Consider the following 24357-nt stretch of genomic DNA (forward strand, 5'->3'; position numbering starts at 1 on the left):
CTGGTCTCAATTCTCAATAAAAATCCTAGCTTTTTTCAGTACTATATATAAATTTATATATAAAATACAAAAAAAAAAAAAAAAACAAAAGGCTTGGATCCTTCCTGCCCTGTCCCGCGTTTCTCTTGTGTTTTGTCTCCTTCTTAAGTGCAAAAGAAAAGTTTGGGTCCTTCGAATACAAACGAGTTAAAAGAAAATCAAAACTAGGAAAGGTGATGATGATGATGTCTTCTTCTGGTAAACAATCGGAGTCTGAGGCAGCTTCGAAAGCAGGCGCTGCTTCCGTTGAAGACGGCGTTGGCGGCGTGCAAGTCACGACTTTCTCAGAGCTCGTGGATGATGTCACCCTCCACTTTCAGATCATTCGCCTCCCTAAACAGGTATTTCAATCTATGGGTTCACTTTTGATTTCATCTAAATTTCTTAATCGATACTTGCTGCTACTAACCTCTGCAGATTTCTTCGCGAATTACGTATTTTTATTAACTTATTTGATAGATATTTGCATGGATTGGCTGTAACTCTGCTAAATTCGGTGACTTGTATGCCGCCGCTCCTACACGACCTGTAAGAAGTTTGACTGCTACTTCACTTGACAAAATCCTGTTTTTGGCTTTTGCCCTTGGGGATTACTTTCAAACAAAATTAATTGCTATGAACAGAAAAATAGTGTGAGCGTGGCTTCCATTCTTGGAGGTGCTTCAGACAACACTGGCTCTGGAATCGCTCGACGATTAGGTCCATTTCTTTGATTTTTGCAACAATTGATTTATGCTAAGTTTGTTCTTCTGGGACGGGATGAATTCAAAACAAATTGACTATTTTTGCAGTGATAAAGACTGGTCTCAATGTAATCGTGGCTTGCAATATGCCAAAGAATAGCCCCATGCTTGAGGTTTTTGCTCTCTCTCTTGTTGCCAATGCATATCCTGTCAATTCACTTCACTGCTCATTGACATTTAATTTAAGCATCATCTGATCTAGACAGGTTGATCTTCCTGTTCATTATCATCATTTTGTTCCCCTTTTCTTTCTGCAGGCAAATGCTGAAAAGAAGTTGGTGGAGAAGCTGATTGCCCTGGGCTACTCAAGGCCCAAATCTCCAGGGCCAGGGTTGTCTTCCTAGGGAGAAACAACTCTGTTCCATATGTGCATTGTAGCAGCAACCCAATAGGTGATATTAGTCTACAATGTAGAATCAGTTATGGGATCCTTTGTTTAACTCATTTTGTTGATCCAGAAGATAAAACACCAACAAAACATAGTGGGCCTGGCTGTGAGTCCTCGGACAGTGTTGATGTAAGCGTTTCTGTTATATTTTGTGCTTTGATTCTCATGTCAGAAACAGAATTAATTTTGTGGGATTGATGTTGCTACTTTTCTGATTAAGTTTGTTATGGGTAATTGATTCCAAGTTTGCTATTGAGCATCATGCCATACTCAGCTTTCAAAGTCGATCAGTCATATGCCAACATTGACTGCAAAATGGAAACGTTGACTCTCAGTAGGGTTGAGCGCCTGTTCTCAACAATCAATGATTTTGTCACTTGTTTGTTGTAGGCAAGGCAAGTCAGCACGTATGAGTGCTCAGGGAGTCGAAGAATCGCAAGTCTTCTTTTCCTAACCTTAAAGCGAGCGTAGACCATGAACGAAGGCTTTGGGAGATTGTTCTTGTAGACGTTAGCAATGTTTAATGTTAAAACACTTGACAGCTCACTTTCAATAGGTTATTAAGAAAATTTTAAGAATACCCTAAAAGCAGTCATTAAGAAATTTTTTTTTTTCCTGCTAGTGGAAGGAATGAATTCATTTAAGTAACTAGCAATAGAATGCCGTTGGAATATTTGAAATAAATAACCCAGTAACACTTTGACTTTCCAATTGATGAAATGTAAATAATCCAATTCAGCCATTGCAGTCCAACTGCCTATGAAATGAGAACAAACACAGGAAGAATTCCCATTATATAACACTCGTAACAAATCCAGCAAGCATGTTGCTTTATTCTCATTTCAATGGATTGCAGAGCATGCAAGGGAAAGGTACATGGTATATTCTTTCAAACTTTTACTTGAAAATTGCTATTTTGATTTGGAAACCTTAATTACTTGGATGCTTGATCTTTCATTCAGCAAGCAGAGAATGGATGCTTGTTGATTCGTCACAACAATCCTCTACAAGCAAAGGATAAGAGTCGAACCCTTGAAAAAACCTCCTAAGTTTGGAATAACACTTTCTAGGGTCTCCTTGTGGAGTTTGTATATATAGCAACCCTTATTTGATTCAACCAGGCTGTGCCTAAGAATTTATTGCCCAAAGTTCTTTCTCCCATGGCTAATCAAATCTCCACCAACCCAGACGGTAGCTAATCTTAATTTACATGTTTGTCTATGATTTTGTGAATGCAATACCTGGTTCAGTACTACTGTTATATTAATGATACTTTTTTTAACAAAATTTATATTTATGGTCGCAGAACTTGCAAGATCTATATCAGAGGCAGCACCGAGCCATTACACACTAAAGATACAGTCATTTTCGTTACTTACAAAGAATGACATAGACAAATATGAATCTGGAGAGTTTGAAGCTGGTGGATACAAATGGTATGTTAATTTCCTTACAGTATGTTTATGTTTACGAGGTAGTCTTAGTTAGCATTAGCAATTAACCTCTTCTTTTTCTACATGGGAGCTGCACTAGCCAAGCTTTATTAGTATTTTTTCTGTGCTCACAGGAAACTGATCCTGCACCCAGGAGGAAACAAAAGCAGGAATGTGAAAGAGCACCTTTCTTTCTACTTGACGTTGGCTGATGCTAGTTTTCTCTTTCGTAATAACTGGGAGGTCCACGCTTATTTCCGGTTGTTCTTGCTTGATCAGCGCAGCGACAACTACTTGATAGTTCATGGTATTAATCCCATGCATGCGGCTTTATTTGTTACAGTTTCAGAATAAACTTTTTTTTTTAATCTGATTCTTTTTGCCATGGCTAGATGCCACGGGAAAAGCCAGGCGGTTTCACAGATTAAAGTATCAATGGGGATTCGATCAGTTCATCCCAATTAGAACTTTTAATGATGTTTCGAATGGATACCTCCTGGATGACTCTTGTGTATTTGGAGCTGAAGTGTTTGTTACCAAGGAAACGAGCTCCGGAAAAGGAGAGTGCTTATCAATGGTAAAAGATGCCATCAGCTCCAAGCATGTTTGGAAGATTGAAAACTTTTCCATATTAGAGTCAGAATACCATGAATCACAGGAATTTTTTGCTGGCGATCAGAAATGGTATCCATCAATAAGATAATTTTTTCTTCTTGTCCTATCTGATATTCTAGAGATTCAAGTTCAACTTTCGGGGGCTTTTCCTTCATTCAAAGTTTCACCTTTCCTCTTCCTGATGCAGGAAAATACAGCTTTATCCAAAAGGACGACGACATGGATCAGGCACTCATATCTCCCTGTATTTGACTTTGGCAGATTCAGCAACTCTTACGGCTGCTTCTAAAATATTTGCAGAGTTCACTTTGCGTATCCAGGATCAACAACAGAGCAGGCACATTGCTGGAAAAGGTATAAAAGCTCAAATTATCTGTTAATAACCTCCATCAAATAGGCGCATCCGTACTTAAAATTTTCTTTGTCTTGCAGTAAGTCACTGGTTCAGTGCCTCAAGCCCAGAAAGCGGGTGGGCAAAATTTGCTTCCTTGGTGTACTTCCATCATTCAGGCACTGGCTGCCTAGTGAAGGATATCTGCATTGTGGAAGCAGAGGTGACCGTCAATGCAATTGCTAATTCATTGTAACTAATGTTTGCTATAAGAAAATTCAAGGTGTAAAATTTGTCTTGCAATGTCACAAACGAAAATTGACAATGAATTTGAGGGCCATATGCCCCCCTTTTTTTTTTCCCTCTGGATCCAATCCTCCGTGATGAGTTCTGGCTTCGTATTATTGGGACGAAAACAATATAAACCAAAACCAAACAGAAGGGTTAAGGACCTTCGAAAAGTCATGACACTAACGTGGTTGGCACCAATAATTGGGAAACAAATAAGACAGAAAAGCACCAGCAGCTGTAGTCTCGTGAGAATTTTATTAAGCCTGGCAAAACCCAAGGAAACTGGAAAGGAAAGACAGAACTGATCCATAGTGGATCCGCTCCTTGATACAGCTCCCAAGACCTTGCACAACTGGCAGTACAAGAATAAAAACACATAAGTCAGGGGCCACCGAATAAGAAGAGTACAAATGCGTGGCCATCCAATGAGAAACATATGAGAATAATACTGCCCTTATTCCATGCATATCATGTTTCTGAACATGTTATGATTCAGAGGGAATATATATACAGGAGAATCATCTCGAGGTGGTGTAGAGAATGTAATTGCTAAAGTGCCAGCACTAAGCATGGGGTAAACATCTGATTACAGTCCTGCCAAATCCTAAACTTTAATTAACCACATTTATAAACTTTAAATTCACGACAAAACTATAGAGCAATAATTTTATGACCGTCAATGCAGTTGTTAATTAATACATTGTGACTAATGTGTGCTATAAGAAAATTCACAAAACCAAACAAAAAGATCAGAAAGGACATTTGTATTGCAACAAACCAGTCTCTTGTTTCTCATTGCCATACACACAAAGCCAAGCAGGCCATGACTGTTTCCAATTCACTTAATTTCCAAAGAAAATAGAAAGCAAAATACAAAAAGTTATTAATTTGGTGCATTCTGCAGTTGAATGCATTAATCAAAACGTAAGGAAGCAATGAACTTAGAGATAGACACTCACTAAACTTGAAATAGCAGACAGCTAAAGAGTCGTTAAGGGGCTTGACCTCGCCCAAGGATCCCTTGTTTCATAATCTAAGCCCCAAGAAAGTATAAAGATTAACAAGCCCAGACATAGTTCTGAGTTTATGCCCTGAGAAGTAGAGCCTTGAACGCGCTTTGAATGCCTCGAACGCCGAATCAAGTCGGTTTGGTCGGATCAACTGGTGTTTTGCTATGGCATCTTCCCTTTGCCTCCTCCGCTGTCGGTTCAATTCTCTTGTAGATGTAGTAATTCTGCTTCTCAATTCACCTTGTCCTATATTCCCTCTCATCCATCCATTTGAGAATGATGTTCATCTTCAATCATCATCCTAAGCAGTAAGCACGCTCTACTGGACATAGGGATAGTGGCCTCCCCTCCCTTGTCCAATCTTGAAATCAGAGTCCATATTATTATTATATATATATATATATATATATTAAAGCCAAGTAAATTTACGTAAATTTAACACATACTAATAAGTTATTACTAATTAAATTCCTTTTGCTTTTCTTTCTTTCAAGGAAGAAGGCTACAGGATATGGGGGAATGGGGAATGTTTGGGCAACCAAACTTTCAAGCTCCCAAATTACATGTATTGTGTTCCTTAAATTAATCTATAAAGCAAATGTAAAATAAAAGGATCAGACTTGTCATTGGCATTGTTTAGGTGAATCCCTTGAGCAATCTAGTAGAACAGCAACGGGCGAGCGAGCTTCTTCACGTTTACTAAGTCAAATGTGAGTCGTGCAATACTCACTTGGTATTTTCAAAAATTTTGTTATTAATAGAGAGTACTTTTGCCTAATAAACTTGAGTCACAAACTCAATCCTTGACATAAAATGTTAGTATAAACTTAATCCAATGAGATCTTTTGTTAAGAATAAGAGGTTCTTGATCTTCTAAGTTTTAAATTCAAATTTCATTATCTACATATTTCGTTCAATTTTATATTAATTTGTTTAAACCTGTGAATTGTTGTTTGAGGATGAACAGGGGTTGTTCGTTTTTGTCTTTTTTCTGTTGGCTTGATCACCTGATTGTCTGAAAGAAGTTATGCTAACCTTTGCAATGTCTTTGGGGGCTTGTAAATGTTGTCTTGCTGGGGTTTGCAGCTTGATCTTGTCCCTGCAGATGCTTCTTTTTTGGTTTCTGCAGGTTTGTTGCTCCTGGTGGATGGAGATTAACTTTCTCCTGTTGGCTATATTTTGTTCCTTCTTTGTATGAAATGATTCAGCTCTTCAAAAAAAAAAAATAAATTATTAATTAGTTTATTCTATTTTATGTACATTGTATGCATTTGAAATTTGGATGCTTAATAAATTCTTATATTGTTTGAGAAAAAAAATATAAATCAGAGTACAAACAGTTATTAATTTGGTGCATTATGCATTAGATTTAGAATGCATTAAGCAAACATAAAAAAGCAATGAAATTAGAGATATATAGACACTCAATATTAAACTTGAAATAGCAGACAGTACAATTAAAGAATTCTTGATGGCCTTCACATTTTCAGCCTCGACGGCATGTACCATAAAAGATATAAATAAAATAAAAAAGTCATGAAATCTTTTATTCATTCAACAAAGAGCAAGTTCTGACATTTACCCTTTGCCTAACCTAACCAAACAAATCATCAAATTCTACTAAATCAAAAACAAAACTACCGAATCCTACATTAATTTTCACAATTTCAAAATTAAATTTCTACCGGTTATAATTGACTTGGACTGGAATTTGTAGTGCATTATCTCCCACCACAATATTATGCAAACCAGATGCCAAAAGCTTATAGCCAGAGACATCAACAATGTTCAAGCTTTGACAAGCATTAAGCCCAAAGTTCACCTTCTTGCTCTCTTTTGCTTTTAAATCAACCCTTTCAAATCCAACCAGCTGCTTGATATGAGTTCCATTGATTTCTTTTGGAGGAACTGAGTACACCATCACAACATCACTTCCATCTTTTTGTCCTATATTCTGTACTGTGACGTCAAACGCAATCTCATCCTTGCATGCTAAATCATCAATCGAAACTGAAGGACAATCTTGTTGATAATTTTCATCCAAATAAGTTAAGTTATGACAGTGTTGGAGTCTGTTCAATGTTATGTTGATTGACATTTCTTCAAATTTATGCTCATATGTGAAGTTCGTATAACTTAATCCATAACCAAAAGGATAAACTGTTGAGCCATTGAAGAACTTGTACGTTCTCCCAGGATAGTCACCAACTGGCCTTAAAGCCATGGATGTCATTGGCAGTTTATCAACATAGTTAGCCTCGTACCATGTAAGTGGCAACCTTCCTCCTGATTAAAGAAAATATATACACGATAGATATAAGTAAAAAAATTAAGCATAGATATGAGTACAAAAATAAGATGATGATTATAGTTTAATTTTAAAATGTTAGACCTAATAATAAAAAAAAATTGAAAATTACCAGGATTGTAATTTCCGAAAGCAACATCAGCAATAGCACGACCACCTTGTTCACCAGGATATCCAGCCCATATAATGGATTTGATTTTGGGGTTGATTTTAGCAAAAGAAATGTCGACGACAGTGGCAGACATGATGACAAGAATAACTGGACCTTTCGAAGCTTCAGCAACTTCAGTGACTAGCTGAGTTTGATAACCAGGAAGGAGAAGATCTTTTCGATCAATCCATTCGGCCTCTAGGTCTAAATTTAACCCTACAAAAAGTAAAGTAGCATCCGCTTGTTTTGAGGCATTGACAGCTGAGTTTATCATGCTATCATTCTGGCATTTCATTTCAGCACATCCCATTTCATAAGTCACTTGTCCAAATGCAGAGAAGCCCTCGAGTGGAGAAATGAACTTGCATGGAATACCTATACGCAAATTGAAAAGTGTAAATAAATATCTTTAGTTATTAATAACTAACAAGTATGAAAAAGAGTTGCTAAAATTCGATCTGGTTACAACCTGCATAATTCCCAATCATTGCATCAGTCGCATTGGCATGTGGCCCGATGAGTGCTAGGGATTTAATCTCTGTAGCGTCTAATGGCAAAGTTTCATTATCATTCTTGAGAAGCACAATCCCTTGTCTAGCTGCTTCGGCTGCCAATTCAATGTTTTCTTCTGAACATATGTCCTTTCTGCCAAGTGATGCCAACGCCGGAATTCCATCAAAAAACCCTAGTCTCATGAGTACTACATAAAGATAGTTGAGTGACTTATCCATATCAGCCTCTCTAACTTTCCCTTGACTCACTGCGCTTGGAAGATACTTGTAGGAATCTCCACAGTCCAAATCCATACCTAATCCATAATAAAATATTTTAATTAGCCAAGTCTATTTTACTAATATCTCTAATAATTGCATGCACTAAAATTAAATGATAGGGATACAAGCCTGCTTTAAGCACTTGAGCTGAAGCATCTTCCCATGTGTCATCAAGCCATTTATGACTTTTCACGATTTCTGCAATGGAGTCACAATCTGCTACTACATATCTGAAAACAAAAATATCATGATGAAAGATTAATTTTATGAAAATAAAATCAAACATATGTTTAAGTTATTGAAATAAGTTTCATTGAATATATACCCATGCAAATTCCAGTCTTCTCTAACTAATTTTTTCAAAAGATAAGAATCAGCACAAGTTGGAATGCCATTGACACGATTAAAAGAACACATAACACTGCTAACATCGCCATCTTTGACACACATCTCAAAAGGTCTATTAAAAGTTTCCACCATATCTTGTTCAGCCACCTTCATAAAAAAATTACAATTAATCAATAAAAATTTTAAAAATTAAGATTAATATAAATAATTATTTTTAGAATAAAAATATACATATAACAAATGAAAGATACTACCTTTGCATCAAAATGAAGTCGATCGAGACCAAGATAATTTTCAACATCATAAGCAGCGAAATGCTTACAACATGCAGAAACTTTGAGGGGTCTAGAATTTGGATCACTAGTGTTGTCTTGTCCTTCAATATCTTGCAACCCTCTTACGTAGTTAACCGCATACAGGCCAACCACAAATGGATCTTCTCCTGGTGTCTCCAGAGTTCTTCCCCATCTAGGATCTCTCACCACATTGATGTTAGGACTCCAAAATGTCAAACCCGCTCGTCCTAAATTATACATGGCTCTTGCTTCTGTTGAAACAACCTGCATGTTCAATTATTTATATATAATGTCAGATAAATAAAAATACTAATTTATTGAACTAGTAAAAAAATAGTGAAAGAATATACATATATATAGTGAGTAATACAAATAATAGTCATTTAATTCGTAAATAAAATAAATTTTTTACCTGGCCAATGGTTTTCCAAAGTGTCTGATTGAAGGATGCGGTGGTAAGTATAACAGTTGGAAAACTTGTTGCACTAGGAACAACCGAGTCAAACTTAGTGGAGCGTCCAGTATCAGCCACGCCATGTAGTGCCTCGGACCACCATTTGTATGGTGGTAATCCAATCCTTGGGATACCAACACTGGTGTTGTCTCCCATTTGCTCGGCCTTCTCAACCAAGCTCATACTATCCACCAGGTCCTTGGCCCTGACATCATATGGAAGAGATTTATCACAATATGCAAACTCATCCATATTCAACCCAAGCATTTCGAATCGAGCGGGGTCACAAACATGACCGAACTTGGGTAGTCCATCCTCAGCAACACTTACATCTAGATTTGAAAAAACAATTGAGAAACAAAGAATAATATGAGAAAGGAGAAGCATAAACAAAGTTTTATTAGCCATTGTTATGCTGTCTGCTATTGTTATCAAAGTAGAGAAAAGGACTCCCATATTTATACTCGTGTATTGCTATTCAAATTAAAACAGATCATTGTTGAGAATATTTGCTGATTTAGAAGAGATATGCTGATTATATGATTGTTGAGATTATTTGTTGATTTGGACTGTGATATGTTAATTATTTCAAATGTTTTTCAGTTGAAGATTCTTTGAAAATCATTTAGTTAAGGTCTCCACATGCAGCAAGCAGCTAGATTTGTGACCAGGTCTTGTGTATTTGACCTCATATGAGTAATACTTTTTTATAGATTAAAATTAATAATTTGAAATATCTTCGTACAAGATAATAGATTGAAATTGAAGTTTGACATTAACTCACACCTAATAAAAATTATCCCAATCTAAAGTAAAAAAAAAAAAAAAAAAAACCTGAATGTGAATAAAGGCCTCAAATAATTTAATGTAGTATATGAACAAACCAAGACCACATGATTAACTTTAGTCCATGTATGAAAGGAAAGAGATATTGATGAAAATGTGACATCTAACTACAAGTCATAATTTTAAATATTTGTTGAGATTATTTGGATCCAATTATATAGTAATGGTTTATAATATATTTGACGATAATAATAGATTAAGATAATCAGTTGAAGATTTTTTGAAACATTTAAGTATAGCTAGCCAATTCAAATAATAGTCATACATAAAAAGAATAAAAGGTCTTGTAATCTTTTATTCACTCAAATAGTCATACGTCCTTTCCCTGACCTAAAAAAATTAATAAAACAAATCATAGTCTTACTAAATCATTGAACAAAATTATTTAATCCTACATTCTTATAGACTATAACTAACTTTTACGGGAATTGATATTACATTATCTCCCACTACAATTTTATGGGAACCAGATGGCAAAAGTCTATAACCCGAGACATCAACAATGTTCAAGCTCTGACAAGCATTAAGCACAAACTTGACATTCTTGCTCTCGTTTGCTTGTAAAAAAACCCTTTCAAATCCAACCAATTGCTTGATATGAGTTCCAGTGACTTCTTCCGGAGGGACTGAGTAAACCAACACAACATCACTTCCATCTCTATGCCCAACATTCTGTACTGTGATTTCAAAAGCAATTTCATCATCACATGTTAAATCATCAATCAGAACTGAAGGACAATTTTGCTTGTAATTTGTATCATTATAAGGCAGGTTGTGACAATGAAGGAGCCTGTTCAATTTTATGTCAAGAGACATTTCTGCAGAATTGTACTCATATTTGAAGCTTGTATAACTTAATCCATAACCAAAAGGATAAATTGTTGTGCCATTGAAGAACTTGTAGGTTCTTCCAGGATACTTCCCAACTGGCCTTAAAGACATGGAAGTCATCGGCAATTTATCAACATAATTAGCCTCGTACCATGTAAGTGGCAACCTCCCTCCTGATGAATGCAAATGAATGTGAGTCAGAAATTAAGGATTCGAATAGAAGATGATAGGTTAATTTTAAAGAATTAGGCCAATCAATAAAAAAATGACAAATACCAGGATTGTAGTTTCCGAAAACAACATCAGCAATAGCACGACCACCTTGTTCACCAGGGTATCCAACCCATAAGATGGATTTGATTTTGGGGTTGATTTTAGCAAAAGAAATATCAAGTGCAGTGGCAGACATGACGACAAGAATAACTGGACCTTTTGAAGCTTCAGCAACCTTATTAACTAGATGAGTTTGATAACCAGGAAGGAGAAGATTATCTCGATCACGCGATTCAGCCTCTACGTCTAAATTTAAGCCTACAAAAAGTAAAGTAGCATCTGCATTTTTGGCGACATCGACGGCTGATTGCACCGTGGAATAATTCGAGCATTTCACGTCACATCCCAATTCATAAGTCACTTGTCCTAATGCAGAAAAAGCCTCAAGTGGAGAAATGAACTTGCATGGAATACCTACATACACATTGAAAAATATATCTTTAATTAGTTAATTATAACTAATAAATAAAACAAAATTTGCTAAGGTACAATAAGTACCTGCGTAATTTCCTTTCATTACTCCAGTCGCATTGGCATGTGGCCCAATTAGTGCTAGAGATTTAAACTTTGCAGGGTCTAATGGCAAAGTTTCATTATCATTCTGAAGAAGCACAATCCCTTGTCTAGCTGCTTCAGCTGCTAATTCAGTATTTTCTTCTGAACATATGTCGTTTTTGCCAAGTGACGCCAGGGACGGAATTCCATCAAAAAATCCTAGCCTCATCAGTACTACATAAAGGTAATTGAGCGACTTGTCCATATCAGCCGCTCCAACTTTTCCTTGCTTCACTGCCTTTACAAGACTTTTGTAGGAATCTCCACAATCCAAATCCAAACCTAATTCGTAATTAAAAATTTCAATTAGTAATCTTTAAAGATGCATGCATTAAAAGTGATAGATAGGGATACAAGCCTGCTTTTAGCACTTGAGCCGAAGCTTCCTCCACTGTGTCATTAAGCCATTTTTGTCTTTCCACAATTTCTTTAATAGAATCACAATCTGATACTATATACCTGAAAAATGAAAATATCATAATGAAAGACTAACTTTATGATAATAAAATCAAACATATGTTTAAAGTTATTGAAATAGGTTTCATTGAATATATACCCATGTAAATTCCAGTCTTCTCTGACTAATTTTTTCAAAAGATAGGAATCAGCGCAAGTTGGAATGCTATTGACACGATTATAAGAGCACATAACACTACTAACATCACCATCTTTGACACACATCTCAAAAGGTCTATTAAAAGTCTCTACCATATCTTGTTCAGCCACCTTCAATTAAAAATTAACTTAATTAGTTATTTTTTAAAATATAAAAATCATATAAATATATAAATATAACAAATGAAAGATACCACCTTTGCATCGAAACGATATCGATCAAGACCATCATGATTATCGAGATCATAAGCAGCAAAATGCTTGCAACATGCAGAAACTTTGAGAGGCCTAGAATTTGGATCACTAGTGTTCTCTTGTCCTTCAATATCTTGCAAGCCTCTTACATAGTTGACCGCATACAGTCCAACCACCAATGGGTCTTCTCCTGGTGTCTCCAGAGTTCTTCCCCATCTAGGATCTCTCACTACATTGATGTTAGGACTCCAAAATGTTAATCCTGCTCGTCCTAGATTATACATTGCTCTTGCTTCGGTTGAAACAACCTGCATGCATACATAATTATAATTATATATATATATATATATATCAAATAAATAAACAAATAAAAATAGTAATAGATATAGATATATCCCAAGCAAAAGAAAATTTTGACCTTGCCAATAGTTTTCCAAAGGGTCTGATTGAAGGCCGCGGCGGTGAGAATAACAGTTGGAAAACTTGTTGCACCGGGAACAACCGAGTCAAAGTGAGTGCCGGGTCCAGTATTAGAGACGCCATGTAGTGCTTCGGACCACCAATTGTATGGTGGTAATGCTATCCTTGGGATACCAACACTGGTGCCATGTCCCATTTGGTCGGCCTTCTCTGCCAAGGTCATTCGGTCTACTAGATCCTTGGCCCTAACCTCGTATGGAAGAGATTTATCACAAAATGCAAATTCAGCGATATCGAACCCAAGCATATTGAATCTAGCGGGGTCACAAATATGATTGAATTTAGGTACTCCCAGATCATCAATCAGACTTGCATTTAGATTTAAAGAAGAAACAACTGAGAAGCAAAGCATAATATGAGAAAGAAGGATAAATAACATTTTTTGAGCCATTGTTATGCTCTATTCTACTAGCATACGAAAGCAATGATGGGCTCCCATATTTATACTCGTGCAGTATGGCTTATATAATCAATTTGAAATTATCTTAATTATTATCTAAAGCAGATTGTTAGATGACATTATTTACTGATTAGATCGAATTGAGATGATAGACTGAGATGAATATCTTTTATAGAGTCGTTTTTTGCCTAACCTAAAAGTAAGTTAACAAAATATATCACTAATTAAATCCTACTTAAATCAGAAATAAATTAGACTGTCGAATCTTACAAAAATAAATTTGTAGGAATAAATTGGTAGGTTTTTTGCCGACTTCAGTTTTGTTCCTATTCCTAATAATCTTACACCTATTTGTGATTTTTGGAAGCTAGCTCTTTGGTTAATTAATTATTTGTTTGGCAGATAAATACTATCATGACAGGAGGGAAGTGATGACGGCTAAACTTCCTTGCAGATTGATATTATCAACTAAAGAAACTAACTAGGTGGATAGAAAACCAGATAAGAGTATATATCTTTAGCAGCTTCGTATCGGGGTTGTAATGCTAATGGGGAATAGACCTTTGATTATAAACAGAATTATATCCCGTTAAACAGAATTAATTAGCTGCAAAATGCAAGTATAAGTGTATGAAAATGGGAATCAAATCTGTGCTGTTTGCGTATAATCCAGTACAAAATTAAGGTGTTTCTGTACATTTTCCCATATTAAGAGACAAGTATTTCTTTTCAAAAAAAAAAGAAAAAAAGAGACAAGCATTAGATTTCAGACCATGTCTTATGTTCTAGGCTTCATAATAATTCATACGCAGTGCTAATGGGCCAAATCAAAATAATTTGCAGGCACTTTCCATTGAAATATAACTGTTTTTTTTTTTAATTTTAAAAAAGAAAGAAAAATGGTGAAGGATATAAAATAATGATCTTTATTATATCATGTTCTTAATATTAATTTCATTTTTTTAATTGAAAGCAAAATTTGTAGTACATGTACGTGTTATGAGATTTATCTTTAAATAATTTTATTAAAAAAATAAAATTATGATTCATTTGTTTAAAACTATTTTATATTCAGTTGTCCTAAACATTTAGATATAATTAATGGTTAAAGTATTTATTTAGTCCCTATACTTAGATGTTTTCTTCAATTTAATCCTTTTACTTAAAAGTGTTAAAATTTAATTTTAAAAATTACTTCAATTTAATTCCTCTAATATTTTTCGTCCAAATTAACTATTTTTATAAAAATATCTTTTTCTCATTTTTTTTCTTTCTTCTCTCTATACTTTTTTTTTCTTTTTCTCCTCTCACCTAAGACATAATTTTGGGGAAAAATAATAAAATAAAAAAGAAAAAGAGAAAAAAAGAAGCAAAAGCAAGAATTAATCAAAAGCAAAGGCTTAGGTGTGTTTGGTGTGCTTGCTAGAATTCCCTACACATTCTTTTCGTGAAAAAAAAAGAAAGAAGAGAAGAAGAGACTGAGACTTCACCTTAACATATTGACGTGATAGTGTCACATTGGCAACTTGATGACAATAATCCAAATGAAAAAAAACCATTATATATGATAATAGTCTAATGCATTTAAATTAATGATTTTTAATATTAAATTATTTATTGATTAGATCAAATTGAGATGAAATATCTTTGACTGAGTCAACAACTTGCTAGGTCAAGTTTTTACACATTAATAAGCTAACCAAAACAAATCACTTAATCCTAGTTAAATGATGAGAAACAAATTAAACACTGTGGAGTCCTAAAAAATAAAAATTAAGATTATATTTATATGTTTATCAACACATATATCCAAGTCAATTGGTAGGTTTTTGCGTGCAGACTTCAAATTTGTTCCTATTCCTAATTATATTATATCACAAATATTTGTTATTTTGGAAGGTCTTTGGTTAAATATTTGTTGGGCAGACAAATAGTAGAAGTGATGATGGCTTGTAGATTGATGTTACCAAGTGAAAAAACCAAAAAGGTGGATAGAAAACCAGGTTGGAGAAGATATATATATATATATATATATCCCATTAAACAGGATTAATTAAGTAGCTAGCTGCAAATTATATATATGTCTAAGTCTATGATATTTGGAATCAAATCTATGCTGTTTATTTAACATCATAATAATCACTTGTCTAAAAAAACCTTCAAATCTCATTGTGGAGACAAAATAATTAATTCTGGTTTGGTATACCAAAGTAAGTGTTTAACAGCCATATATAGAAGAGAAGAAATTCTGGCTTTCTTTCTTTCTTTCTTTTCAATTTCATTTTGGGAGATTAAGTTTGCTGCTACACAAGTCGTAGAGCATGAACCATAAAGAAAATAGGTTAAATGTTTTATTAACTGAAGAGAAACAACACATTTGTCTAAAATAATAATAATAATAATAATAATAAACCAAATCATAAAGTCCTACTAAATCAATAACAAACAGCAGCCCGTAAAAAGGAAACTCCATCAGCCGCCCGCACGCATTTGAACATAGCCACCAGCAAGCCCCAAAGGAGAAACACCAGCAGCCATAAATCAATAATTTGGACAACTGTCGAATGCACTGCAGATCAAAGAAACTCAAATTAATCACTTCTAACATTGAAGAATACCTCAGTGAAAAATAAAAATTTAGAAAGAAACTTATACCTCGAACAGTTTATCGCACGATCGAGTACCGGAATGCAAATCTCACAATGTTTGCCGCATTTGTCATTTGTTTGCGACAATAGAGTGGCGGCATCATCCCTACCGATTTTTGGTAACATCATCCTCACACAACGACATATTTCTATTTGATCACTATCCTTTGCTCGGCTAATATCTACCGCAACATCGCAACATGACCCAGGTGGAGCGTCAACTAGGCCTGAGAGATACTCTGAACACTCCATGATTGCATCGTTCACATCCCCACACGTGGGTTCTGGAGGAATTTTTCCTATATATTGATGAAGAAAATAGGATAGCAAACGTGAGGAAAAAGATGAATGATGAAGAAGAATTCATTCTTAAACAATCAATATATTCCTGGGTGTAGTTTTGAAGGATATATACTAGCAGCGATATGATACGAAAGTGAACAAGGGTTCCTTTATTTATAGGAACTTAATTGAGACTATTTGTTGAGTTTGAAAATAATAATGGATTGAGATGATCCGTTAAGATTCTTTGAAAATCATTTAGTTAAGGTTTCCATATGCATTAATTAGCTAGAAATCCACCATGGGTGCAGTGTTGCTTAGATATCCGATCATTACCTCAAGTGCTGTAAGAGCTGTGTCACCAAGCTTGTTGGTCAACAAGTTTGACTGCAATGGATTGGTATCGAGAGGAACTCTCACTGGTAAATTACTTGTATTATCTACCATATCACTGAGGATTCTATAAATACATATGATATTATTTTGCCTGAATTTAAAAGAAAAAATAGGCATTTGTCTTTCAAAAAAAAGAAAACAAAAGCTAGATTTCTGACCAGTTCTTGTGTCTTTGACCTCATACCAAATTTAGGTCCCAATTACAAATACTTTTTATATAGATTGAAATTAATAATTTACAATGTTTTTGGAGATAATAATAGAATGAAATATACATATATATGATCAGATTTTATGAAGATTTGAATTTTGATGCTTTGACCAAGGTTTGTTAGACCAGCTTTCGAAAAATCAAAACCTTAATTATGAATCATGGCATTGCCGATTCTCAAGTAGAATATGTATCAACTACAAGTAGACTGTTGAGATTACCTTTCATAATTTGTAAATTATATATATGCTAATTATTTAAAATATTTTTGGAGATGAGATTTTTTTTAAAGGATATAGCTAGACATTTCACTTTTTATCAGGCCATGGAATCAAGGTAATCATCACTTATTTGTTATATTATACTATAGACTTCACCATCCATTTTTCGATGGACTGCTCACAGAGATAAAATCTTTTATTCACTCAAACAACTTACCAAAGTAAGTTTTTACATTTAACTTTACCTAAATGGAAATACAAAAAAGCAAATTACTAAGCCCTATTTAATCATGAATCATAAAACAAGACTATCAAATCTTATATTCTTACAATTCAAAAACAAATTACTATCGACTATAACTAATTTTGACTGGAATTGATATCGCATTATCTCCCACTACAATTTTATGCAGCCCAGATGGTAAAAGTCTATAACCAGAGACATCAACAATGTTCAAGCTTTGACAAACATTAAGCACAAACTTGACATTGACGCTCTCATTTGCTTGTAAATAAACCCTTTCAAATCCAACCACTTGCTTAAAAGGAGTTCCAACAATTCCTTCTGGAGGGACAGAGTATACCAAAACAGCATCACTTCCATCTCTAGACCCCACATTTTGCACCGTGATTTCGAAGGTAATTTCATCATTACATGTTAAATCATCAATCGAAACTGAAGAGCAATTTTGCTTGTAATTTGTATCATTATAAGGCAAGCCCTGACAATGTTGAAGTCTATTCAATTTTATGTCGAGAGACATATCTGCAGAATTATACTCATATTTGAAGCTCGTATAACTTAATCCATAACCAAAAGGGTAAACTGTTGAGCCGTTGAAGAACTTGTACGTTCTCCCAGGATAGTCTCCGACTGGCCTTAAAGCCATGGATGTCATTGGCAATTTATCAACATAGTTGTTCTCGTACCACGTAATTGGCAACCTTCCTCCTGGTTATATAATGCAAATGCATGTATAATAGACACAAGTTAGAAATTAAGCATTTGAATATATGCAAGAATCAGAAGATTTTAGCTTAATTTTTAAATTATTAAGCCAAATAATGAAAAATTAAAAATTACCAGGATTGTGCATTCCGAAAACAACTTCAGCAATAGCACGACCACCTTGTTCGCCAGGATATCCAACCCATAAGATGGATTTGATTTTGGGGTTGGTTTTAGCAAAGGAAATATCAATTCCAGTGGCAGCCATGATGACAAGAATAACTGGACCTTTTGAAGCTTCAGCAGCTTTATTGACTAGAAGAGTTTGATTAGCAGGAAGGAGAAGATCTTTTCGATCGCGCCATTCAGCCTCTATGGCTGTACTTAACCCTACAAAAAGAAAAGTAGCATCTGCATTTTTGGCGATATCGACGGCTGATTGTATGGTGGTATCATTGGGGCATTTCGCGTCAAGACATCCCAATTCATAAGTCACTTGTCCAAATGCAGAAAAACCCTCAACTGGAGTAATAAACTTGCATGGAAACCCTACAGACAAATTGAAAAGTATATATAGATATCTTTAGTTAAATAAAACAAGTATAAAAAAATTTGCTAATGTTGGATCAAGGTACAACCTGCGTAATTTCCTTTCATTACATCAGTCGCATTGGCATGTGGCCCAATTAGGGCAAAAGATTTAAACTTTGCAGGGTCTAATGGCAAAGTTTCATTATCATTCTGAAGAAGCACAATGCCTTCTCTGGCTGCTTCAGCTGCCAATTCGACATTTTCTTCTGTACACATATCTTTTTTGCCGAGTGATGCCAAAGACGGAATTCCATCAAACCACCCAAGCCTCATCAATACCACATAAAGGTAGTTGAGTGACTTGTCCATATCAGCCTCTTTCACTAACCCTTGCTTCACTGCGTCTACAAGCTTCAGGTAGGACTTTCCGCAATCCAAATCCATACCTAATTCATAATTAAAAAATTTACTTTGTATATCAATTAATAAGGTCCAGTCTATTTTACTTAAATCTCTAAATCTCTAAAATGTATGCATTAAAAGTGATAAGGATACAAGCCTGCTTTTAGCACTTGAGCCGAAGCTTCTTCCACTGTGTCATTGAGCCATTTATGATTCTTCACGATTTCATTGATAGAATCACAATCTGCTACTACATATCTAAAATAATAAAAAAAAATCATGTTAAAAGATTAATTTTATTAAAATAAATTAATATTTATAAATTATAAAAATAAGTTTCATTGAATATATACCCATGCAAATTCCAATCTTCTCTAACTAATTTTTTCAAAAGATACGCATCAGCACAAGTTGGAATGCCATTGACACGATTAAAAGAGCACATAACACTGCTAACATCACCGTCTTTGACACACATCTCAAAAGGTCTATTAAAAGTCTCCACCATATCTTGTTCAGTCACCTCCATAAAAAAAAAAATACATACAACAAATTAATAACAATTTTAGAAATTAGGATTAACTTAATTAGTTATTTTTTTTATTACATCAAAGTCATGTAAAAAATATAAATATATAAAAAAAATGAAAGATACCACCTTTGCATCAAATTCAAGTCGCCTAACACCCTGAAATTCTTCAAGATCATAAGCAGCAAAATGCTTACAGCATGCAGAAACTTTGAGAGGCCTGGAATTAGGATCACTAGTGTTCTCTTGTCCTTCAATATCTTGCAGGCCTCTTACATAGTTAACAGCATAAACTCCAACGACATAGGGATCTTCGCCCGGTGTCTCCAGAGTTCTTCCCCATCTAGGATCTCTCACTACATTGATGGTAGGACTCCAAAATGTTAAACCCGCTCGTCCTAGATTATGCATTGCTCTTGCTTCTGTTGAAACAGCCTGCATGCATATATAATTATTTAATATATAAAAATTATTTATTAATGTATTGAAATATATAGTAAAAAAATAGAGAAAGAATTAATATACAGTGAGAAATACAAAATAATGCTGTTAAAATTAATATATAGGCATTTAATTCGTAAGTAAAATAAAAATATTTATACCTGGCCGATGGTTTTCCAAAGTGTCTTATTGAAGGATGCGGTGGTGAGAATAACATTTGGAAAAACTGTTGCACTAGGAACAAGCGAGTCAAAGTGAGTGCCGTCCCCAGTTTCAGCCACGCCATGTAGTGCCTCGGACCACCATTTGTAATGCGGTAATCCAATCCTTGGGATATCTACACTACTATTATCAGTCATTTGCTGGGCCTTCTCAACCAAGGTCAGACGATCCACCAGGTCCTTGGCCCTCACGTTATATGGGAGAGATTTATCACAATATGCAAATTGAGCCATATCCAACCCAAGTATGTTGAATCTTTCGGGGTCACAAACATAAATGAACCTAGGTATTCCCTTGTCATCAACCAGACTTGCATTTAGATTTAATGAAGAAACAACTGAGAAACAAAGAATAATATGAGAAAGAAGAACCATAAATAACATTTTCTTGGCCATCTTTACGCTCCCTTCAACTACCAGGAAAGTGAAAAAATAGCTCCCATATTTATACTCCTCCAGTGTGAGATAATCAATTTGAAATTTCTTTAATTATCATCCAAAAACAGATTGCTGATGAAATTAGTTACTGATTTAGATTGGATTGAGATGATGGATAAGCATGACCAGTTGATAATTTCTTAATTTTTCCTCTGAGCTCCATCTTGTGATTACTATATATATAGGGCAATTAATGTTTGTAATTTTAAACAGCTAATTAAATAGATGACAAATCCCTGAGGGCCACTTATTTGGTTAGCCCCAGATTAAGATAATAATCATAATCACTTATCCAAAATAAATTATTATACTAATTAAGTTAATTGCTCAGCTGGAGGTTTTCTTTTCCTTTTATTTTTTTGATGGAGTTGATCTGTTTTAAGTTATATTAATCCCAATACCCATGACAGAATACCCCTTGGTTTAAACTGATTAAACTCTCCGGCTAGCACAACATCCTCCACCAGTCGTTCTTGAATTATCTTACTAATCAGTAACCATCAAAATAATTGTTTCTTATTATCAGATAAGCAAATACGATATCCTTATCCAATAGATTAAAGGAAAAAACAAAATTCTAAGCTAATCCAATTATGAATTAAAAGATACATGCATTCCCATTGGTATCTTAACATGGCAGCGCCATCATGCATCATGAAAGCTTATTTAGAATTAAGAAAACAGAAAAGCCTATTTAGTTTCAATTAAGCTGAGTGAGTTTGGTCCCTCTAACAGCAAGGGAGGTATTAGAATTTGACTAGGATTTGGGTTGGTAATTGGTAACATCAAATTAAGTGGTGAGGGCCGAGGTCTAAGAATGCAACATCCCATCATCATCTCACCAACCCACCCACAGCCCACAGCCCACATTAAAAGGCAAGCCATATATTACATATTATATTTTATACATTGTCTATATACTTAAATTAAAATAATAATGTCATAAAAAAACTACTCACGTTATGTCTTCCCATGTAGAACAGATATAAGTTCTTGCTCCTATCCTACTGCCTAAACCATTTTTTTTTTTAATTTTTGGATGAAATCCATTGCTGGTTTATTGGTGATTTAAGGAGTAAATAAAGATAAAATGGCAACTGAAGTTTGATATCCCATAATTTGGTGACATATGATACAATTGGTGATACATGTGATTATCTCATGTAAGTGCATAAATCAATAATTTACGACCACAAAAATGGAAAAAGGCTTTGAATTCATAGTGGGATGAATGGTCCAAAGCGGGGTCCAAAGCGGGGTTGGTGTAGTACTTTAGTAGCGGAATTTAGAAAGCAAAAGTCAAGGGAAAAGACACAGCGATGAACAGGCTGGGGTTGGTGTGGGATTTGAACCCCCAGCCCAAGTGAAAAACCGCGTCACTCCTGCGTCATTTCTTCTCACCCACCGACTCCGACTTGGCTGCCACCTCCTCCTTTCCAGTATCCAAATAGAAACACAACAGCAACACGTGCTACATTTACGCGGGGGTTTCATCAACGGCTCACATTCAGCTCTTCGGGTTACTATCAGCCCTCAGATTCAAATCTCACCCGACTCTAATGAATCTAGCCTAGATTACGCGTCCGAGGGTTCCCTTACATTGCCCTATATATGCACCCTTTCTGGCTCAAGTTTAGAACTCGCCTAGCACCCTCTCCTCTTACTTCGTTCTTACATTCTATTTCGACTTAGGGTCCCGAAAGCAAGCGGCACCCTCTCTTATATTGCATTCCAGGTTAGAGTAGCACCACTCTTTTTTTTTCTTTAGTTCAATCATTCTCTTCTGTTTCTGCTCACTTGTTATGGTATTGGTATTTGTTTGTGTATGTGGGTCATTTCCAAGCTAATGTTTTTCCCATGAAATACTAAATCTTTGCTATTTCGGGTTTGGGTTTTACCTACTGGGTGTTTCCTATGTCTCTATGCTTTAGGACTCTGAAGTCGATGCTTTAGAGTTGCAGATCTGGTAGTCCTTTTATTTTTTGTTGGGAATTAGTCATTTCTTCTGGAAATTAGATTTGCTACCGGTATGATTTAGCACATTGTTAGTCAAATTAAACAGTATATGAAATTGATATTGCAGAATTCAAGAAATGGAGACCTTCCTATTCACCTCGGAGTCAGTGAACGAGGGACATCCGGACAAGCTCTGTGATCAGATCTCTGACGCGGTCCTCGATGCCTGCTTGTCACAGGACCCCGACAGCAAGGTCGCCTGCGAGACCTGCACCAAGACCAACATGGTCATGATCTTTGGTGAGATCACTACCAAAGCCAACGTTGACTACGAGAAGATCGTGCGTGACACCTGCCGTGGCATCGGTTTCACGTCTGATGACGTGGGTCTCGATGCTGACAACTGCAAAGTGCTAGTTAACATTGAGCAACAGAGCCCTGACATTGCCCAGGGTGTTCATGGCCATCTCACTAAGAGCCCTGAGGAAATTGGTGCTGGTGATCAGGGCCATATGTTTGGCTACGCCACTGATGAGACTTCTGAATTGATGCCTCTGAGCCATGTTTTGGCAACCAAGCTTGGTGCTCGCCTCACTGAAGTGCGCAAAAATGGAACTTGCCCTTGGCTCAGGCCTGATGGCAAGACTCAAGTCACCGTTGAGTATTACAACGATAAGGGTGCCATGGTACCTGTTCGTGTGCACACTGTGCTTATCTCCACTCAGCATGATGAGACAGTCACTAATGATGAGATTGCCGCTGATTTGAAGGAGCATGTCATCAAGCCGGTTATTCCTGACAAGTATCTTGATGAGAAGACTATTTTCCACCTTAATCCATCTGGGCGTTTTGTCATTGGAGGTCCTCATGGTGATGCTGGTCTCACTGGTCGCAAGATCATTATTGATACTTATGGAGGATGGGGTGCTCACGGTGGTGGTGCTTTCTCTGGGAAGGACCCTACTAAGGTGGATAGGAGCGGTGCTTACATTGTCAGGCAGGCTGCAAAGAGCATTGTTGCTAATGAGCTTGCTAGGAGGTGCATTGTGCAGGTTTCCTATGCCATTGGTGTGCCTGAGCCTTTGTCTGTATTCGTAGACACTTACGGCACTGGAAAGATCCCAGACAAGGAAATTCTGAAGATTGTGAAGGAGAACTTCGATTTCAGACCTGGAATGATTTCTATCAAACTTGATCTTAAGAGGGGTGGCAATGGCAGGTTTTTGAAGACTGCTGCCTATGGGCATTTTGGTCGGGATGACCCAGACTTCACATGGGAGGTTGTCAAGCCACTCAAGTGGGACAAGGCCCAGGCATAATTGAAGCTTCTTCAATTATTTATGGGCATTTTTGTCATTTTACGCTTGATTCAGTGGCTGGTGCTCTCTACCATTCGAGTCTGCCTTGTCACAATTTACTTCATTTTTGTTTGTTTTCATGTGTTCTCTTGAAATTTCATTAGATTTAATATTTATAATAATTATTAAATATGAGAGATGAGGAGTGAAATGCCAATGGGAAGATTATGTACTTATGTTATTGCTGTTTAAAGATAATAACATAAAACCTGAAGTAATTGGCAGCAGAGCCGCAGCAACATGAAAAATTCTTTGTCCTGTGTCAATGGATGGCATTGGAGATTAAATTTTCGCCACTGATTTGTAATTAGCTCTGTTAGACTGTGTTTTAAAACTCAGGATTGTTAGTTGTTTTGTGTTCCTCGTGGCCTATGACGGTGTAGATGCAGCATCAATGCA

The 24357-nt window shown here is 35.7% G+C and overlaps 6 protein-coding genes across 7 annotated transcripts; 3 read left to right on the plus strand and 3 right to left on the minus strand.

Annotated features, from left to right (window-relative positions):
• Nucleotides 1–58: 58 nt before the first annotated feature.
• LOC108661792 (proteasome assembly chaperone) lies at nt 59–1437 on the plus strand. The gene is made up of 5 exons (XM_018119864.2): nt 59–380; nt 499–567; nt 663–738; nt 831–895; nt 1040–1437. The coding sequence occupies exons 1-5, from the start codon at nt 216–218 to the stop codon at nt 1124–1126; spliced, it is 462 nt and encodes a 153-aa protein (XP_017975353.2). The 5' UTR covers nt 59–215; the 3' UTR covers nt 1127–1437.
• A 149-nt stretch (nt 1438–1586) lies between these two features.
• On the plus strand, nt 1587–3910 carry LOC18603749 (TRAF-like family protein). 2 transcript variants are annotated; one of them, XM_088805348.1, is made up of 7 exons: nt 1587–2042; nt 2133–2361; nt 2477–2606; nt 2738–2910; nt 2996–3287; nt 3406–3572; nt 3651–3910. In XM_088805348.1, the coding sequence occupies exons 2-7, from the start codon at nt 2331–2333 to the stop codon at nt 3803–3805; spliced, it is 948 nt and encodes a 315-aa protein (XP_088661474.1). In that variant the 5' UTR covers nt 1587–2042; nt 2133–2330; the 3' UTR covers nt 3806–3910. The 2 variants fall into 2 exon arrangements, with proteins under 2 accessions (XP_088661474.1, XP_007035960.3); XM_007035898.3 differs by having other exon boundaries at nt 1587–2361.
• A 2621-nt stretch (nt 3911–6531) lies between these two features.
• On the minus strand, nt 6532–9468 carry LOC18603750 (putative beta-D-xylosidase 5). The gene is made up of 7 exons (XM_018119312.2): nt 9139–9468; nt 8685–8990; nt 8408–8577; nt 8212–8312; nt 7779–8117; nt 7271–7684; nt 6532–7136 (listed from the first exon to the last, which is right to left on the minus strand). Exons 1-7 carry the CDS (start codon nt 9445–9447, stop codon nt 6532–6534), a joined length of 2244 nt encoding a protein of 747 aa, XP_017974801.2. The 5' UTR covers nt 9448–9468.
• A 957-nt stretch (nt 9469–10425) lies between these two features.
• LOC18603751 (putative beta-D-xylosidase 5) lies at nt 10426–13243 on the minus strand. Its single transcript, XM_018119146.2, has 7 exons — nt 12914–13243; nt 12498–12803; nt 12242–12411; nt 12044–12144; nt 11629–11967; nt 11134–11544; nt 10426–11030 (listed from the first exon to the last, which is right to left on the minus strand). The coding sequence occupies exons 1-7, from the start codon at nt 13220–13222 to the stop codon at nt 10426–10428; spliced, it is 2241 nt and encodes a 746-aa protein (XP_017974635.2). The 5' UTR covers nt 13223–13243.
• Nucleotides 13244–17415: 4172 nt separating this feature from the next.
• Nucleotides 17416–20581, minus strand: LOC18603753 (beta-xylosidase/alpha-L-arabinofuranosidase 1-like). The gene is made up of 7 exons (XM_018119147.2): nt 20147–20581; nt 19674–19979; nt 19369–19538; nt 19173–19273; nt 18721–19059; nt 18218–18631; nt 17416–18085 (listed from the first exon to the last, which is right to left on the minus strand). Exons 1-7 carry the CDS (start codon nt 20579–20581, stop codon nt 17481–17483), a joined length of 2370 nt encoding a protein of 789 aa, XP_017974636.2. The 3' UTR covers nt 17416–17480.
• Nucleotides 20582–22219: 1638 nt separating this feature from the next.
• Nucleotides 22220–24245, plus strand: LOC18603754 (S-adenosylmethionine synthase 2). The gene is made up of 2 exons (XM_018119402.2): nt 22220–22379; nt 22728–24245. The coding sequence occupies exon 2, from the start codon at nt 22738–22740 to the stop codon at nt 23917–23919; it is 1182 nt and encodes a 393-aa protein (XP_017974891.2). The 5' UTR covers nt 22220–22379; nt 22728–22737; the 3' UTR covers nt 23920–24245.
• The last annotated feature ends 112 nt before the right edge of the window (nt 24246–24357 follow it).

The sequence above is a fragment of the Theobroma cacao genome, chromosome 4 (genome assembly GCF_053813885.1).
Source record: "Theobroma cacao isolate CCN51 chromosome 4, ASM5381388v1, whole genome shotgun sequence".
NCBI lineage: Eukaryota > Viridiplantae > Streptophyta > Magnoliopsida > Malvales > Malvaceae > Theobroma > Theobroma cacao.

Coding starts and splice junctions, on each gene's coding strand:
- LOC18603751 (XM_018119146.2), bottom strand. CDS start 13,222: ATGCTTGGGTTCGATATCGCTGAATTTGCATTTTGTGATAAATCTCTT. Junction 12,145..12,241: donor GAAGACTGGAATTTACATGG/GTATATATTCAA, acceptor TTCATTTTTCAG/GTATATAGTATCAGATTGTG. Junction 11,545..11,628: donor AATGAAAGGAAATTACGCAG/GTACTTATTGTA, acceptor ATGTGTATGTAG/GTATTCCATGCAAGTTCATT.
- LOC18603749 (XM_007035898.3), top strand. CDS start 2,331: ATGGCTAATCAAATCTCCACCAACCCAGACG. Junction 2,362..2,476: donor AATCTCCACCAACCCAGACG/GTAGCTAATCTT, acceptor TTATGGTCGCAG/AACTTGCAAGATCTATATCA. Junction 2,607..2,737: donor GAAGCTGGTGGATACAAATG/GTATGTTAATTT, acceptor CTGTGCTCACAG/GAAACTGATCCTGCACCCAG.
- LOC108661792 (XM_018119864.2), top strand. CDS start 216: ATGATGATGATGTCTTCTTCTGGTAAACAATCGGAGTCTGAGGCAGCT. Junction 568..662: donor CCGCCGCTCCTACACGACCT/GTAAGAAGTTTG, acceptor TGCTATGAACAG/AAAAATAGTGTGAGCGTGGC. Junction 739..830: donor TGGAATCGCTCGACGATTAG/GTCCATTTCTTT, acceptor CTATTTTTGCAG/TGATAAAGACTGGTCTCAAT.
- LOC18603753 (XM_018119147.2), bottom strand. CDS start 20,581: ATGGTTCTTCTTTCTCATATTATTCTTTGTTTCTCAGTTGTTTCTTCA. Junction 18,632..18,720: donor AATGAAAGGAAATTACGCAG/GTTGTACCTTGA, acceptor ATTTGTCTGTAG/GGTTTCCATGCAAGTTTATT. Junction 18,086..18,217: donor TTTCGGAATGCACAATCCTG/GTAATTTTTAAT, acceptor TTATATAACCAG/GAGGAAGGTTGCCAATTACG.
- LOC18603754 (XM_018119402.2), top strand. CDS start 22,738: ATGGAGACCTTCCTATTCACCTCGGAGTCAGTGAACGAGGGACATCCG.
- LOC18603750 (XM_018119312.2), bottom strand. CDS start 9,447: ATGCTTGGGTTGAATATGGATGAGTTTGCATATTGTGATAAATCTCTT. Junction 8,578..8,684: donor GACTTCATTTTGATGCAAAG/GTAGTATCTTTC, acceptor TTTTTTATGAAG/GTGGCTGAACAAGATATGGT. Junction 8,313..8,407: donor GAAGACTGGAATTTGCATGG/GTATATATTCAA, acceptor TTTTGTTTTCAG/ATATGTAGTAGCAGATTGTG.